Source organism: Branchiostoma lanceolatum, chromosome 1, assembly GCF_035083965.1.
Source record: "Branchiostoma lanceolatum isolate klBraLanc5 chromosome 1, klBraLanc5.hap2, whole genome shotgun sequence".
NCBI lineage: Eukaryota > Metazoa > Chordata > Leptocardii > Amphioxiformes > Branchiostomatidae > Branchiostoma > Branchiostoma lanceolatum.
The window spans coordinates 21,790,020-21,803,749 of record NC_089722.1 but is presented as its reverse complement, the minus strand read 5'-3'; the positions used below and the strand labels follow the sequence as shown (position 1 = coordinate 21,803,749).

General features: G+C 41.3%; 1 protein-coding gene across 2 annotated transcripts; it reads right to left on the bottom strand.

Annotated features, from left to right (window-relative positions):
- Window positions 1-3,302: 3,302 nt before the first annotated feature.
- LOC136441443 (THO complex subunit 5 homolog) lies at window positions 3,303-13,465 on the bottom strand. Of its 2 annotated transcripts, none has more exons than XM_066437720.1 (17): window positions 13,304-13,465; window positions 12,500-12,649; window positions 12,181-12,248; window positions 11,531-11,674; window positions 10,859-10,934; window positions 10,115-10,300; window positions 9,488-9,620; window positions 9,122-9,343; window positions 8,390-8,501; window positions 7,878-7,979; window positions 7,600-7,693; window positions 7,050-7,161; window positions 6,119-6,222; window positions 5,487-5,574; window positions 4,855-4,970; window positions 4,303-4,493; window positions 3,303-3,832 (listed from the first exon to the last, which is right to left on the bottom strand). In XM_066437720.1, the coding sequence occupies exons 1-17, from the start codon at window positions 13,451-13,453 to the stop codon at window positions 3,769-3,771; spliced, it is 2,112 nt and encodes a 703-aa protein (XP_066293817.1). In that variant the 5' UTR covers window positions 13,454-13,465; the 3' UTR covers window positions 3,303-3,768. The 2 variants fall into 2 exon arrangements, with proteins under 2 accessions (XP_066293817.1, XP_066293826.1); XM_066437729.1 differs by having other exon boundaries at window positions 13,322-13,464.
- Window positions 13,466-13,730: the final 265 nt, after the last annotated feature.

Here is a 13,730-nt window from a genome sequence, read left to right as displayed (position 1 = left end):
CACCTCTTTATTACATCACAAGCTATCTGCCATCCAAAAATCAAGACTACAGTACGTCCAGGTCAAAAGATACAAAAATTGAAGTTCTGCTGCAGTACCAAGGTCACATACCAGGGGGCCCAAAATCGACCTTGAATTTCGGCTTCACAACATCCGCCCACATATTAAATATCATTGTAATCCATCAAGAGACTCTTGAGTTATGCTGACTGGAGTGGTGCGGAAACACAAACAGACAAACAAACAGACAAACATACACACTCAAAACTATATCTCCATTTTTCATGGATATATCAAGAAAGGCTTTCAATGTTTCAATGCCCTCTTTAATTCTGAGCTGGGGTCTAGGCGCCTGCCCTAAAATCGTAATTCACTTTATCTTGACAGTAGTAAAGATTTCACGGTGTAAGGAAAATGGACATTTTCACTGAACTTTAAGTTCACGGTGGTGGCAAGTGATTTACAGAACGGATGTGTGAAGGAATCATAAATGATAACTACATATCTATCACTGGGATGATAAGTTCACGGTACAGAGGTGACCGTGAAAACAGCTGTGAACATAACGTTACAGTGAAAAAACAAGAATTACAGTACCCTTGTCCCCACGGGAACCAGACCGAATATCCTCTTGAACAGGTTGTACACAAACGCCGCCAGAAAGAAGTGCAAGACATATTCAAAGCTTATTGAATATTGATTTTGTATTCGTTTTCAAACTAATAACATAATTCCCAGATTGCAATATAATTTTGCAGTAAGTACCTGGGTAACGTTTATTTTTCTGTCATTTATTTAATGGTATAGCAGTAGCACTGCATTACAGCTGACTCCATCGGCGGAGGGATATGTACAAACTTTCGCGTACAAGCACATGTGCGTACTCAACTTTAGTTCTACAGGAGAACATTTATGGCGGCGGGAGGTGGGCACTGCTATTTCAGTTACTTTGCTGATGTAGTTTTCACTTTGTGTATATTGAATCTTAAAAAGTTATGGTTAGTCGATCTTATGCAGATGATGACAGATTCTTGTGAAGGTAGGCGATAAGTTTGATTTTACCGATTAGTTGAGCCACGCCGTGTGTTGAATAACCAGTTTGGGGAATTGGTGCCGAAGCCGTGATGGTCTTGATAGTTTGTCCAAACCGTCAACATTTAACCCTGGCATCTAGTATATGATTGAAGCCGTACAGCGCTGATGCTATACGCTCGTATTTTCACTGTTTAAGATATACAAATGTAGAAGAATATGTGAGGCTGGCTTGTCTACTGTGAAATTGAATATATTTGGCTGTCGTGTTTGAAATGATCATACAGCCGGACACTAAGGTGACATTGTAGTGTTTTGCAATCATTATTTTATTTTACCATTGCCAAAATGGTTAAGTAGTTTGTGTGTTTTAGGTAGCGTTTGCACTGGAATTCCCTGGCTATGATACTTTCATTTCGGAAGAAAGGGTCCGACAACGATCAAACGTTCTTTTACAATCAGTACATTTTAATTGTATTCTTCATATAGATCGTATCAACATTTACACATAGAACATGAGAAACACATTGTATCGTCAGTGAAGCAGAATCTACACATGAAGACTTGCATGGTATTTCAAGAATGTCTCAAGAATGTCTCGAGCATTTCTTACAAAGTGACGTTGGCGTATTTAAGGCAGTGAACCAATGAGAGGTTTTCTGGCATGTCGCTCCACATTACGTGACGAGAATGAGAACAATATAATACATACAACATATAATACAATAAAAACAGTGTTGATGGTACTACTGATCGAGTGCCTTGTTATAGAGTCGAATAGCAGTATGCAGAAAGGAGTTGCTCAGCCTCTTTAACTTTGTGCGGGTTTTTGGAATGCTTATTGAACTAAAGTTTCTGAGTGAGAGTCCCGTGGCTCCTCTTCTCCGCTCTCGTGGGTGACACTACTTGTAAGGCCTCTCTCTTGTATGTACTGTTTTTATGTACTTGGTCAGGTTTGACTTATGATCTGTCTTTTATGCACATTCCCCACACAGATAGGTTTTTTCCCCAGTGTGTTTAGCCATGTGTGTGTCAAAGTCCCCTTTCCTCACTGTGCTGTAGTTACACTGGTCACACTTGCAAGACCTCTTTCTTGTATGGTCTTGTATGAACTGTTTTGGGGTTTGTTTGGGGAATGCGCATACAAGACAGATCATGAGTTTGACTTATGATCTGTCTTGTATGCGCATTCCCTAAACATATAGGTTTTTTCCACAGATCATAAGTCAAACCTGACCAGGCACGCGCCAGCCCGCTACGTGGACTTTTTTCTGTGGGTCCTCGCACATAGAAAAACCTGTACAGTTGCAAAATGTTACAATGTAAATTAATATTTAACAATACAAACGATGAGATTAATTAATGTATAGTTTACCTTAAACGTTTAATATGTATTACTATCGATCTATCTGATCTATCGATCTATCGATCTATCTGATCTATCGATCCATCTGATCTATCTGATCTATCGATCAATCTGATCTATCGATCTATCTGATCTATCGATCTATCTGATCTATCGATCTATCTGATCTATCGATCTATCTGATCTATCGATCTATTGATATATCTGATCTATCGATCTATCTGATCTATCGATCTATCTTATCTATCGATCTATCTGATCTATCGATCTATCGATCTATCTGACCTATCTGATCTGATCTATCTATTTTTATCTCTGTGTCATTTCTTTATCCATACTTTGTTAGTCTTTCGAAGCTCCAAAATGCAGCTAAAATAACTCGAATCATATATTTTCTTATTGAATGAAGCAAAGCTTCTAAGAAAAACCAATCAAATGCAGTGACATATTGTTGTTGCTGCCTTTTGCAAAAATCCGGACAGCTTCTTTGAAAGCTGACTAATTTTTGGCGATGCCTCAGCAGCGGACTTTTAAAATCAAACTTTACTCATGACAATAAAAGAAGAGCCAGTCCAAGCATGTCATTCATGGTAACAAAAACCAAAAACTTTTAAGACATTGAGAAACAGCGCTAGCTGTGATGTATGGGTATATACTGCAACATCCAGAAAGTTTATTTCAAACATCGATAAACAGCTGTAAAAGTGTATACAAACTAGGGCCGTATGCAATGGAATTTCGTCCTTGCTATAGAAAAGGCCATACCTGCAAGGCGTTGCCAGAAAGTAGTTCCCTAGGGAGTGCGTTCGCGGAAATCCTAGAATATTTGGCAAACCGAAAGCAGTACTATCCAATAGGCTCCGCCCCTGAGGCATCGCCAAAAATAAGACACGAAAACAGTGAGTAGTTATGTGTGATTTAATACAGGTCACAAGAGAGGAAGAGTAGCACTTTTTTCTTGTTTTGAGTAATACAATATCTTAATTTGCATTCAGACAAAAAGAATACTATTTGACCTGAAATGTGAATGTCCAAGCCTGTATTATCATACAGAGGGTTTCCTGTAGTTGAAGTACAGTAAAGCATTGTTAATCACAATTGCAAAATACAGAGATGTTATGACTATCACCTTTAAACTGTCACACTTGACCAAGAAGTTATTTAGAACTTAGGAAGAAAAAACAGAATCGAAGTTCATTCCATTAAGCAATCAATGAAAGAAACAGCAATGATCAAATTACAAGCACAAATGATCTCCTGAAGTAATACTATCCTCAAAAATCTAATGTTCTAATGACTAAGAGCTTAGTTGTTCAGCAATATGAGATGAAGCACATTTCAGTCACTACAGTTGGTTGAGCTTGCGTTGTTCAGCGTTGAGTGAAGAACCCATGTTGACTATTGAATACGAATGGTTTACATCGGCTGGGACCCCTGAAACAGAAAGAAAGCACACAAAATTGAAAAACTCTGGTAAAGTTTTTCATGTATTCACTACCTCAATGTGCTATCTTGGTGGTAGGATCTGTATCTGTTCAGTACGGCTGGTATAACTGACTTTGGCGTAATATGTGAGCTTTGCTGGTATATGGCGTGACCTGATACACCTAACCTTAGCACATGTAAATGTAAGGAGGATGCCCTTAGGATACTGTACTTGATGGCAAAGAGTTCCACACTATGATAGTTTTACAAATATTGAGCAGCTCAATTCTGTGCTACTTGAAGGCATGACTACTTCTTGTTCTTTCCTGAGCTGGTTTTAGATACTTAGTAGTCAGTACGTTTACCATTTTTTACAACAGGCATGTATTCTGCAGTTTGATAAGAAGCTGCTAGGTGTGTGATTAAGTTGATGACAATGATGAAAGTGATTAGACGTTTGTAACCGAGCAGAGCCTTACCTAACTACTCTTGGACAAATCTTCTCGCGCCCGAACTCCGAGGGTCCCTCTGTCGCGCTACTGTTGCTCTGAGTCTCCAGGTACACATCCAAGCACATCAGCAATCGCTGCAGCTGATTAGTCAACAGCTGATCATGTGACCCCTTGACCAGTAGTTCTTTGTAATGGACATTGACTTCATGTTCCATGGCCTGCAAAAGAAATCTGTCACTGTTATTGTTGCGGTGGTTTAATGTTTGTGGTTTTCGCTGTGACCTCTTCAACACAAACTTAAAACTAAGCAAAAATGTTTGTTCTGTCCTCTGCCCGCCTACCCCAATGTTTCAAACGCGACATTAAAACCACCACAAACTCTTTATTTTCATTTTCTGAAATTAAATCCATGTGAACTTAAAGGCACTTACAGTTGTGCTTTTGTGAGACATTTCTAAAATCTTTACTCCAAAAAACAATCTTTGTTGATACAATTTTAGGAAGACAGAGCCAGAGAAAAACACAGAAAAAAAAATTAGACATCCTTAGAACTCTGGTATGACGCCTATAAGATCTCACCCTGATGTTTTCATCATTGCTGGCTGTGTGATCTGTACCCATGTTGAGATTGAGACTGAAGACAGGTGGACAGGTCAGGTAGCCTGGACTCAACAGGACAGCCGCTGTCAGGGTGGCTGTGAAAACAGAAGGTACAGTCTGTCAAGGCTCAACATTCATTTTTGGGAACAAAAATCAAGGTGCACAGGAAAAATTTTGGGTGCACAACATAAATTAAGATGTCAGCAATGCCTAATTATAAACCTTACTGCTCCCCTTCAGAGCTCGAATCAAATTCTATGGCTAACTTTAAACATACAATATAAGATAGGTGTAATCATTTTTCTGGCCCTTAAAAAGAGGCCCTTAAATGTCAAGAATATGCTGCATACTAGTGGTACAATAATACCTTTGCGTACGGACTATGTAACCATACACAAATATCTGGGTGCGCGGGTGCACCCATAGTTAAAGATAAGTTGCACTGAACTCCAATTGCGCACAAAAGTGCATATACACCCAGTCTTTCGAGTCCTGAATCAGTGAAGTATTCAAAGCATGCTGCTGGTCACAAACTTGCTGACAATACAATTTTGAACCCAAAACATTCCAGCATCGTTATGAGTAAAGAAGTACCATCAATAATCCCCTACCTGAACCACGCTGCAGCACAGCAAGGTAAAAGTTGTCGGTGTCATGAACCATTCCTGAAGCCACAACTAGCTGGCTGTAAGGGAGGGCCTATGGAACAAAAGGCAACAACATTCTGATGGCTAGTCCTAATGGTGACTTTTAACTTCTTGTGACAATGTCTTACACCTTTTGAACCTTTAGCACACTGAAGTAGCCGTTTGGCACTCCATTTTCTATTGGTTACAGAGATAGTCAGCAGGGAGAAGGTTAAGTTCTATGAATGTAACATAGTTGACATGCCAGCTTCCACACATATTGTCAGATTTGACATTGTAAACACGAGAGTAAAACTAAGTAAAAAATTATTTTTTCCTTTTTCTAAATCAAATATATCACGAGCCTGATCTGTCAACGATGAAGTGTGGCTCATACAGAGAACTAGAACAGCATCTCTTTTCTCCAGAAATATCAACTCTCTATGAGTGAGGACTAACTGACCCATTAGGAGGAGCTGGGGTTACAAAGGCTGCTCGGGAAATTCCCTACCCCATTAATCACTTTGCTTCAAGATCAGTGACACCTTCAACCCAATACGTCACAACAGAGATTAAACAACTCATAGACATCACATTTATAAGTTGTTTCTACTCACGATGTAGTCATCATAGGTGATAGACTTCCAGGAGGCCAGCCTTGACGCTATCTTGGTTGGGAAGAGATGTTGACACTCCCTGGTCACAGGGACAGAGCCTCTCTCTGTGGAAAAACATCAAAATATGATGTTGGACATAAATTTCATACCATGTGGCTAAACTAAAACACTAAAGGAAGAATGTACATGAATGCAGTACGCTCGTTCTCATTCAAATGTACACATTTTGCAATCTCCGTTACCGTAAGAAGTAAGACGTTCCTGACATTAAGATATGACACATATGTGGCATATCCTAATGCCAGGAACGTCTTATTTCAATCGGTAACAGAGATTACAAAATGTGTGCATTTAAATGAGAATGAGCGAGTAGCATTTATCCAACACAAAGGTGTCAGCCTTTCTCACTATTAATGACCGACTTCTTTCCACATGTTGACTTCATCGAGACTTTTAAAGTCCAAATGATCATGTGTCTAAAATTCTGGGTCATTTCCTGTAAAAAAAGGAAAAAAGTTTGGTGGAAATTATAGTTCTTCTACTCGTATGTTGAGTCAGAGGTTTAGCTACAATGTTATGTATTGAAATAGTCAACCAACACAGACAAAATTCAGAGGTGTGACATTAGCTTTTGGGATGTCCCTGTGGCTCAACTGGTAGTGGCCTTACAGTTGAGTATCTGCTGGTAATTGGGAGACGCCGTTTCAAGTTCCGGGGTCAGGACATCTCGGTTGGGGCTGCAATGTCTTTTCTTTCGAAAAGAACTTAAAATGGAGGTCCTGTGTTCAAGAGATGCCTCAAGCATGTTCAAGGGGAGGGGCTAGCAATCCCTCCCTGTAAAAATATATCTTGCTACTGAAACAGTAAGGAAAGTTGCTACTAGGCACTCCAGGCAGGGGTCTGAACGAACAAAGACATTGGGTTTACCCACCTAGTGAAGCTAGCTGCTGCACCAGGGCCAGTCTGGCCCATACTCGAACCTTCAGGGCCTTCATGGTCTTCTCCATGTGAGTGGAACTTAGATGTGTGTCAGGCTTCGGAGGCTGAGACAGAAAAAAAATCATAAAATGTAAGGTTACTTGAAGGATTGCTACAGCGGGTACAATTTATGCATGTGGTTAATACAAATGTGTAAATCTTGAAACATTCACAGTGGTTTTATTTTTGCTGCAATCTCTCTACCATGAATTCATGACACTGCAAATACATTGTATGCATTTCTAATGCATTAGTACTTTACTACAGCAAACACCATGGAAACCTTCTTTCTCCTTCTACCACCACAGAATTATGTCCCGCAAAAATAAACAAATTTACACTATCACTCATTTGAGAACCACATTTTGATATAAGGCACCTACAGTATACCTTCAAGTACTTCTTCTGTACAGTTATGTTCTTGAGTATAAACTTATATCCTATCTGACTAGATTTTTACATTTGGAACAGGCTTTACTGGTAGGAGACAAATGAAGACCTACCTCCTCAGCATTGAGGAACTGCAGCCCTGCCAGCTGCTGGGCCCACACATAAGGCTTGCCAACCTCTTTCACACACTCATTAAAGTCTTCAATCCTGTTTGGTAAAGCCACACCAACACCATTAGCTGCTTCTCGGAATGACTCACTTGAGAATTTTGCAGTTTCAATAGAAAGATATATTCAAAATTTCAAGTGTGTGTGGCCTTGTAGTTTCAAAAAGCATAAACAGAGCAGACTTTAGAATTTAACACAAAAAAGAATTAGACTTAAGTCTTTACCTTGCCCTCTCCAGCAGAAACTGGTTGGCAGGATTGGGCGTGGTGTTGCCATGGTCACCAGGGAACAGACAGCTGAGAAGGGAAGATGGAGACAGCAAATCCCTGCAACACATCACAAACACTGTTACTGTAAATGCCTTTAAGTTTGCAGTCATTTAATTTCGCAGTAAAGAGAAAATGGAGTGTTGGCTTTAAGTTCGTGATAGCACTATAGTCACATACTGTATACAGTAATGGAAACACCAGTGGTTTTAAGTTGCTCTGAAGAAGTCACCGCAAAAAATGTGAACAGTATTACTGCCAAGGAGATCGTTTTTTCACTACTACCCTTAGACAGAAATGAAGGTATGAATTGTACATGATTGTATAGAAGAAAGGACTCTCATTCAAACAACATGTGAAATTGCACTGTACATTTACAGCATCAACCATTGCCCTTCGACATTGGAAAATGACATTAAAATTTTACTAGTTAGTAATCTGCCTTTTCTATGATCAGTTTGAAGACCTACCCTCCTGAGATGGCAGATGTGACGGCCTCGGTCACAGGCCGCAGCTGGACGATGACCGTCACCACTTGCAGGGTCAGCAGGTAGTGAAAGGTCAGGGCCAGGCTTGACCCATCTGAGGGAAAGATACAATGTTTTAGTTTATCACATAAGGCCTAAGAAAATCAAGGTTGTATTTCCAATTACAGTCCTGAGAAAACCAGGGTTTTTAGGTAGGGATTCTCTAGATTTCGGCAGAAGTGGTTCAACAAATAGAGTTTAAGAGTGTAAAACTGAAATGCATCAGGACAATGGGGTATTTTCAACATTATATAGACTGTATCCTGATTATATAGATATAAATTGTACAAGCACAATTTTCTATTGGTATTGCCACAGAAATGAGAATATCTTTTAACACAACTCTTTAATGTTTTCATTACTTAGATATCAGATTGAAAAATTTACGTCCCTTGCCAGCGGTCGATCCTCGTAAAAGACTAGGGTCGGCAGGTTTTTGCTAGGGTCTGTCGTAACTGAAAAACATTTTTTCCCTAGGTCTAACCAGTGTGGCTCAACGCCTAAGACAAAACATCTCTTTAGAAGAATTTCAACCATTTCCAGTGGAATAAACATTGGAGCTCAGAACACAGACCAGGATCAGAACCAGCAACTTTCTGATCCAAAATTGAACTTGATTATCACAAGGCACAAGCTCACTAAACAATCCGCACAAAGACAAGAAAGTTACCACACCTTTACACTTGATGGTGATGTTGACTTGTAGGGGATGTTTGTGGAGCACTTTGCCCCTTCTGTCGGTCGGGTCTATGCTGATGGTCCGTCTGCGGCGAGACTTCTCTTTGGTCCCCTCCTCGTCGTCCGAGTCACTGTCCACGTCCAGGGCAGCTGAGGTGGACGGTCCAGAAGACTTAGCTGCGTCCAGATCTCCCTCAATGGTCACTGTCAGCGCAGGATCTGGATATAAAAAAACAGAGGTTATGCCATCACGCATATGTTTCATACAACATTTTTTTTTTTAAACGAGAATGTGTCACCATTGCTTGTTGGCAGTCCAGACATTGTGGTCCTGAAAATGAGGCCCAAGAAAAAATGTCCTACCGCATGCCTGTTGGTAGGCTGATGACTGGACATACAGCACATAGAGAGGCCTGGGCAGGAACTGGGCCATTCTGTGCTGCTGACGCATCTCATCAAACGGCATCTTAAGCGCCTCCTGGAGGGGCTTGGTAGACTGCAGGGAGCATACCAAACATGTATAACATCAGCATGTGACCAAACTCACCAATTTTGTATTTAGAGTTTGTAATTATGATTATTAGTTACAATCTACAGTGTAAATCTTGAAATACTGTATCTGCTGTGATTATATTTTCGCAGATTTCCCAAAGACCCCTCAACTGTGAATTTATGACACTAGGACTATGCGTTTCCAATGTATTACTACTACACTACAGCATTACTTCAATCATGAATTCAAACCGCCTTTCCTCTCCGACTGCGCCATTGAGTCCCCATGAATATAAAGGAGTTTACAGTGACAGAGAAGGAATTCACTTCCTGCTATAATGTCCTGATAGAAAGAGCAGTAGGCTATGGAAAAAATGAAAGGATTACATGGACAGGCATGACACCTAACATTAGGAAAGACCAGGAAGCCAAGAGGGGTGCAGAAATAGTTACCAGATCTTCTTTGGTGCCCCAACGGTCAAATAGTTAGAACATTACCTCCAGCACGGTGTTGAGTCTGGGCAGCAGGCTGTCCAGCTGGTCTCGGCGAGTCTGGATCTCCTGGGAGATCTCCTCCTTCTGGTCCTCGTAGTCCTTACACTTGGCCGCCAGCCGCTTGCGCTGCTCCAGCTCCCAGTCCAGCCGAGCCAGCGTCAACTGGTGAGGGTCCTGCTGGGTCACATCCTGATAGACACAAGGGAAGACACTTTTCATCTTATGGTGTTTTGAAGTGCTATCTAAGGGGCGACACTGTGTCAATCTACTCGGCATGCTGAAGGGAGATCTGAAGCACATAGGGAAAGCCCCCCCCCCCCTACAACAGAAAAGAAACTCCAGGAACTAAGGGACCTTGCAAGATGCAAGACGCAGTGGAGGAAGATGAAGAAAGACTGAATGCAGCTGTGTTTCCACGACTGCAGATGCAGAAACCAATGGATGATGATGATGATTCAAGGGGTTCGTCAACTCAATTTGTTTTGGCTACAGCAGAAGCAAACCACAGACACCTCTGGATAATCTTCAAATGACAGCAATTAAGTAAATAACCGTAAATCACCCAAAAGCAGTCTGAACTGAAAACCTGAATTCTTACACAGCCAAAGAATCTACTCTATTTGAAACCTGTTATGATATGATTTGATAACTGGAGGCTCCAGTTATCACATCGATAACTGGAGGCTCCAGTTATCACATCATATCATATCATATCATAACGGTTAGTGCTGAAGAACTAGTCCTTACAGGTTTAGAAATCTCCTCTGGAGCCTCCTTGAAGAACTCTGCTTCCTCCACAAGCTCGATCTCCTCATCCTTGGATCTGTGATAAGTAAAAATCCTATAAGAGTTTTTTCCAAAATTGGTGGCAAGATGACAGTTTGCCAAGAGATGCAGTTATTGTTTTATAGTCCACTCTATATGTTAAAATTCTAAGCAGTCATCCATCTCAAGATGATCTCTTGTTTTTCTACTATCTTAATCTTAGCACCTCCCCAGTTTCTTTTAGCAGAGCCCTTCAGATATTGTCCTTGTTAATCAACACAAATGTCCTGGTATTTTGAAATTTCCATGCACTTCAGGCATGATATTAGCTAGCAGGGCATTACGGCCTCTTCTGGACACCCTTCACTGTCTAGGAAAAACAAAGAAACTAGATGCCGCCTTTTGCAGGGGACACCCAGAGGACGCCTTGGTAATTATAAAAATGTACATGTACATGTGTTCCCCAGACACACTGCCCCTGTTGTATTTTCCTCATACCAGACATTGAGACAGCATGTAAATTGATTGACATACAAAGCTACCGGGTAATTGTTAATCCATAGGCCCATTGGAGAACTCTCCTCCCCACCAATTTTTGGACGCCCTGTCTATAAATCCTAGCTAAAAGACTTCTTGCAGATAAACAAGACTTACTTGAACTCCAGACACTTGGTGATCTCCTTCTGCAGGTGCAGCACCTCGTACAGCAGGTTCTGCAGCTGCAGGTGGTAGCTGTCCACCTTCTGCTTGTGCTCGTGGGTCGTGTCGCGGGCCTTCTTACACCGCATGTGAGCCAATCTGTGTAAAATCAGAAAAACGTTACGGCATCTTACAGTTGTTTTTGTTCACCTTCCTAGAGACACATTAGTCTGCGACAGCAACTTTCCTCGCTGTTTCAGTAGCATGGTATATTTTTACAGGGAGGAGTTACTAGTCCTTCCCTTTCAACTGCTTGAGGCACCTGCTGAAACATGGGAACCCCATTCTACATCCCTTCCAAAAGACAGGTGCAGCCCCAACCAAGTTGTCTTGTCCCAAGATTTGCACCAGGGCCTCCCAGGCCAGTTACCAACTAATCAGAACCAGGAGCACAACTGTGAGGCTGCTAAAAGTTCAGCTACAAGAACATCTATCTTACATTCAAGCACCCTTGAAACAGTCCTGAGGACTAAGACCTCAAAAAACATACATTTTCCAATTATCCTATTCACAAATGAACCAAAAAAACACACACAAAAAAGGCAACCTCCAAGCCAAGGTTTTAACAATAGAGGAATCTTGGCGTACAATATTGTATGACTGACCTGTTGAGCTTCTTGAGAGTGATGAAGTGCATGCTGGCCTGGATTTTTCTCTCAGCAATCTCAGCAGCCTGCAGATAGACAAACATATACATGTAAGTTTTGAAACCTCAATTCAGACCAAGAAGTCCTAAAAAATTCCTATCCACCCAAGGCCGCTACACAGTCTTAATTTCATAGACAACAACTCAACAGTGAACACCCTATAGTACATTGGCTTATAACTATAGAATACCATGCAACACGGGATGTATAAAACTTACAAACATCTTCGCTACCCTAAAACTTCAAAGAGCACAATATCTTTTGTTTCTGTACATACAGCGTCCTTTCTGCCACTTCCTTTGATCTCTTGGATCTCCTGAAGGAGTTGACGAATCCCGTCGCAGGCCGTCTTGTACAAGTTCACGTCCTTGGCGGGATCCCGCTGGGCTGCCTCATCCTCTTCACTGTAGAGTGAAGCAGACTCGCCCTACATGGAAGACAGCAATGATTGTGAGCTTCTTGCCAACGACAATAATGTGAACAAACCAAATCTTGTAACGGCTCATATCAAGGGCCAGACCGGGCCTTCTTCAGAACAACTGGCCAGTATCGGGGACAATTTGGCACCTGGACAACTCTGCCCCTAGTCATCAGGAAAACTCTGCACTATGCCCTGAATGGCACTGGTTATGGTTATGGTTGAGTTAGAATTAGAGTTCAGGTTGAGGTTAGAACTACATGTAAGCGTCCTCTTGACGGTGAAATGTCTAGTAACCGTCCTAGGCATGATTTGCTAGGTACAAAATTGTCCAGATGCCACGTTCCAGAATTTCCAACTGACCACTACTAGGGACCATAGAATCGATCATACTTCTAGTTATGATGTTTCCCTCAGTCAGTAGACATTAAAACTTGGAGGTAGCCTGGCCTCCTATAATTTAAAGTTTCGCTAATGCAACCAACTTAAGACCCTATCTCGCTTTGTTTGGGAGAATATGGGCAGATGCTTGTCCAACTAAACAAAAGTAAAATTTTACGGAATTTCTATAAAATCTGCACCCTGCCCCCCTCCCCACGCATCAGAATCCTTTCCATCCAACTTCGCCTTCTGCACCAAAGCAGCACCACACAACAGTGAAACCTTGCTTTCTCGAGATACCTGACGATCTCCAGAATCCATCTTCGGCTTTTTCGAGTCTTTGTCGGTGAGATTGGAGGACGAGTCCGTCCGAGACACGCGGACCATCGGGCGCTTCTTTCCCGCGGAGGACGCCATTCTCCTCATCTGCATACACAGTTCGCAATTTGCCCGCACGCATTCACATCAGAAGTTGACGGTTTTGACCAACAAAGCTAACGTTATCTTATCTCCTCGAATACAAAGTTTAATAAGAAATGTGTGCTATAGACTCTATACTTTATCAATAATACTAGAACCTAATTATTTGCAATAGTAGGGGAAAAGGAAGTTGTCAATCTCCCCCGGCATTGTAAAATGGAATGTCCTAACTAGCTAAATGGATACATAGCCTTTAATTCGAAATTATGTGATGCTAGTTCAAATGTCT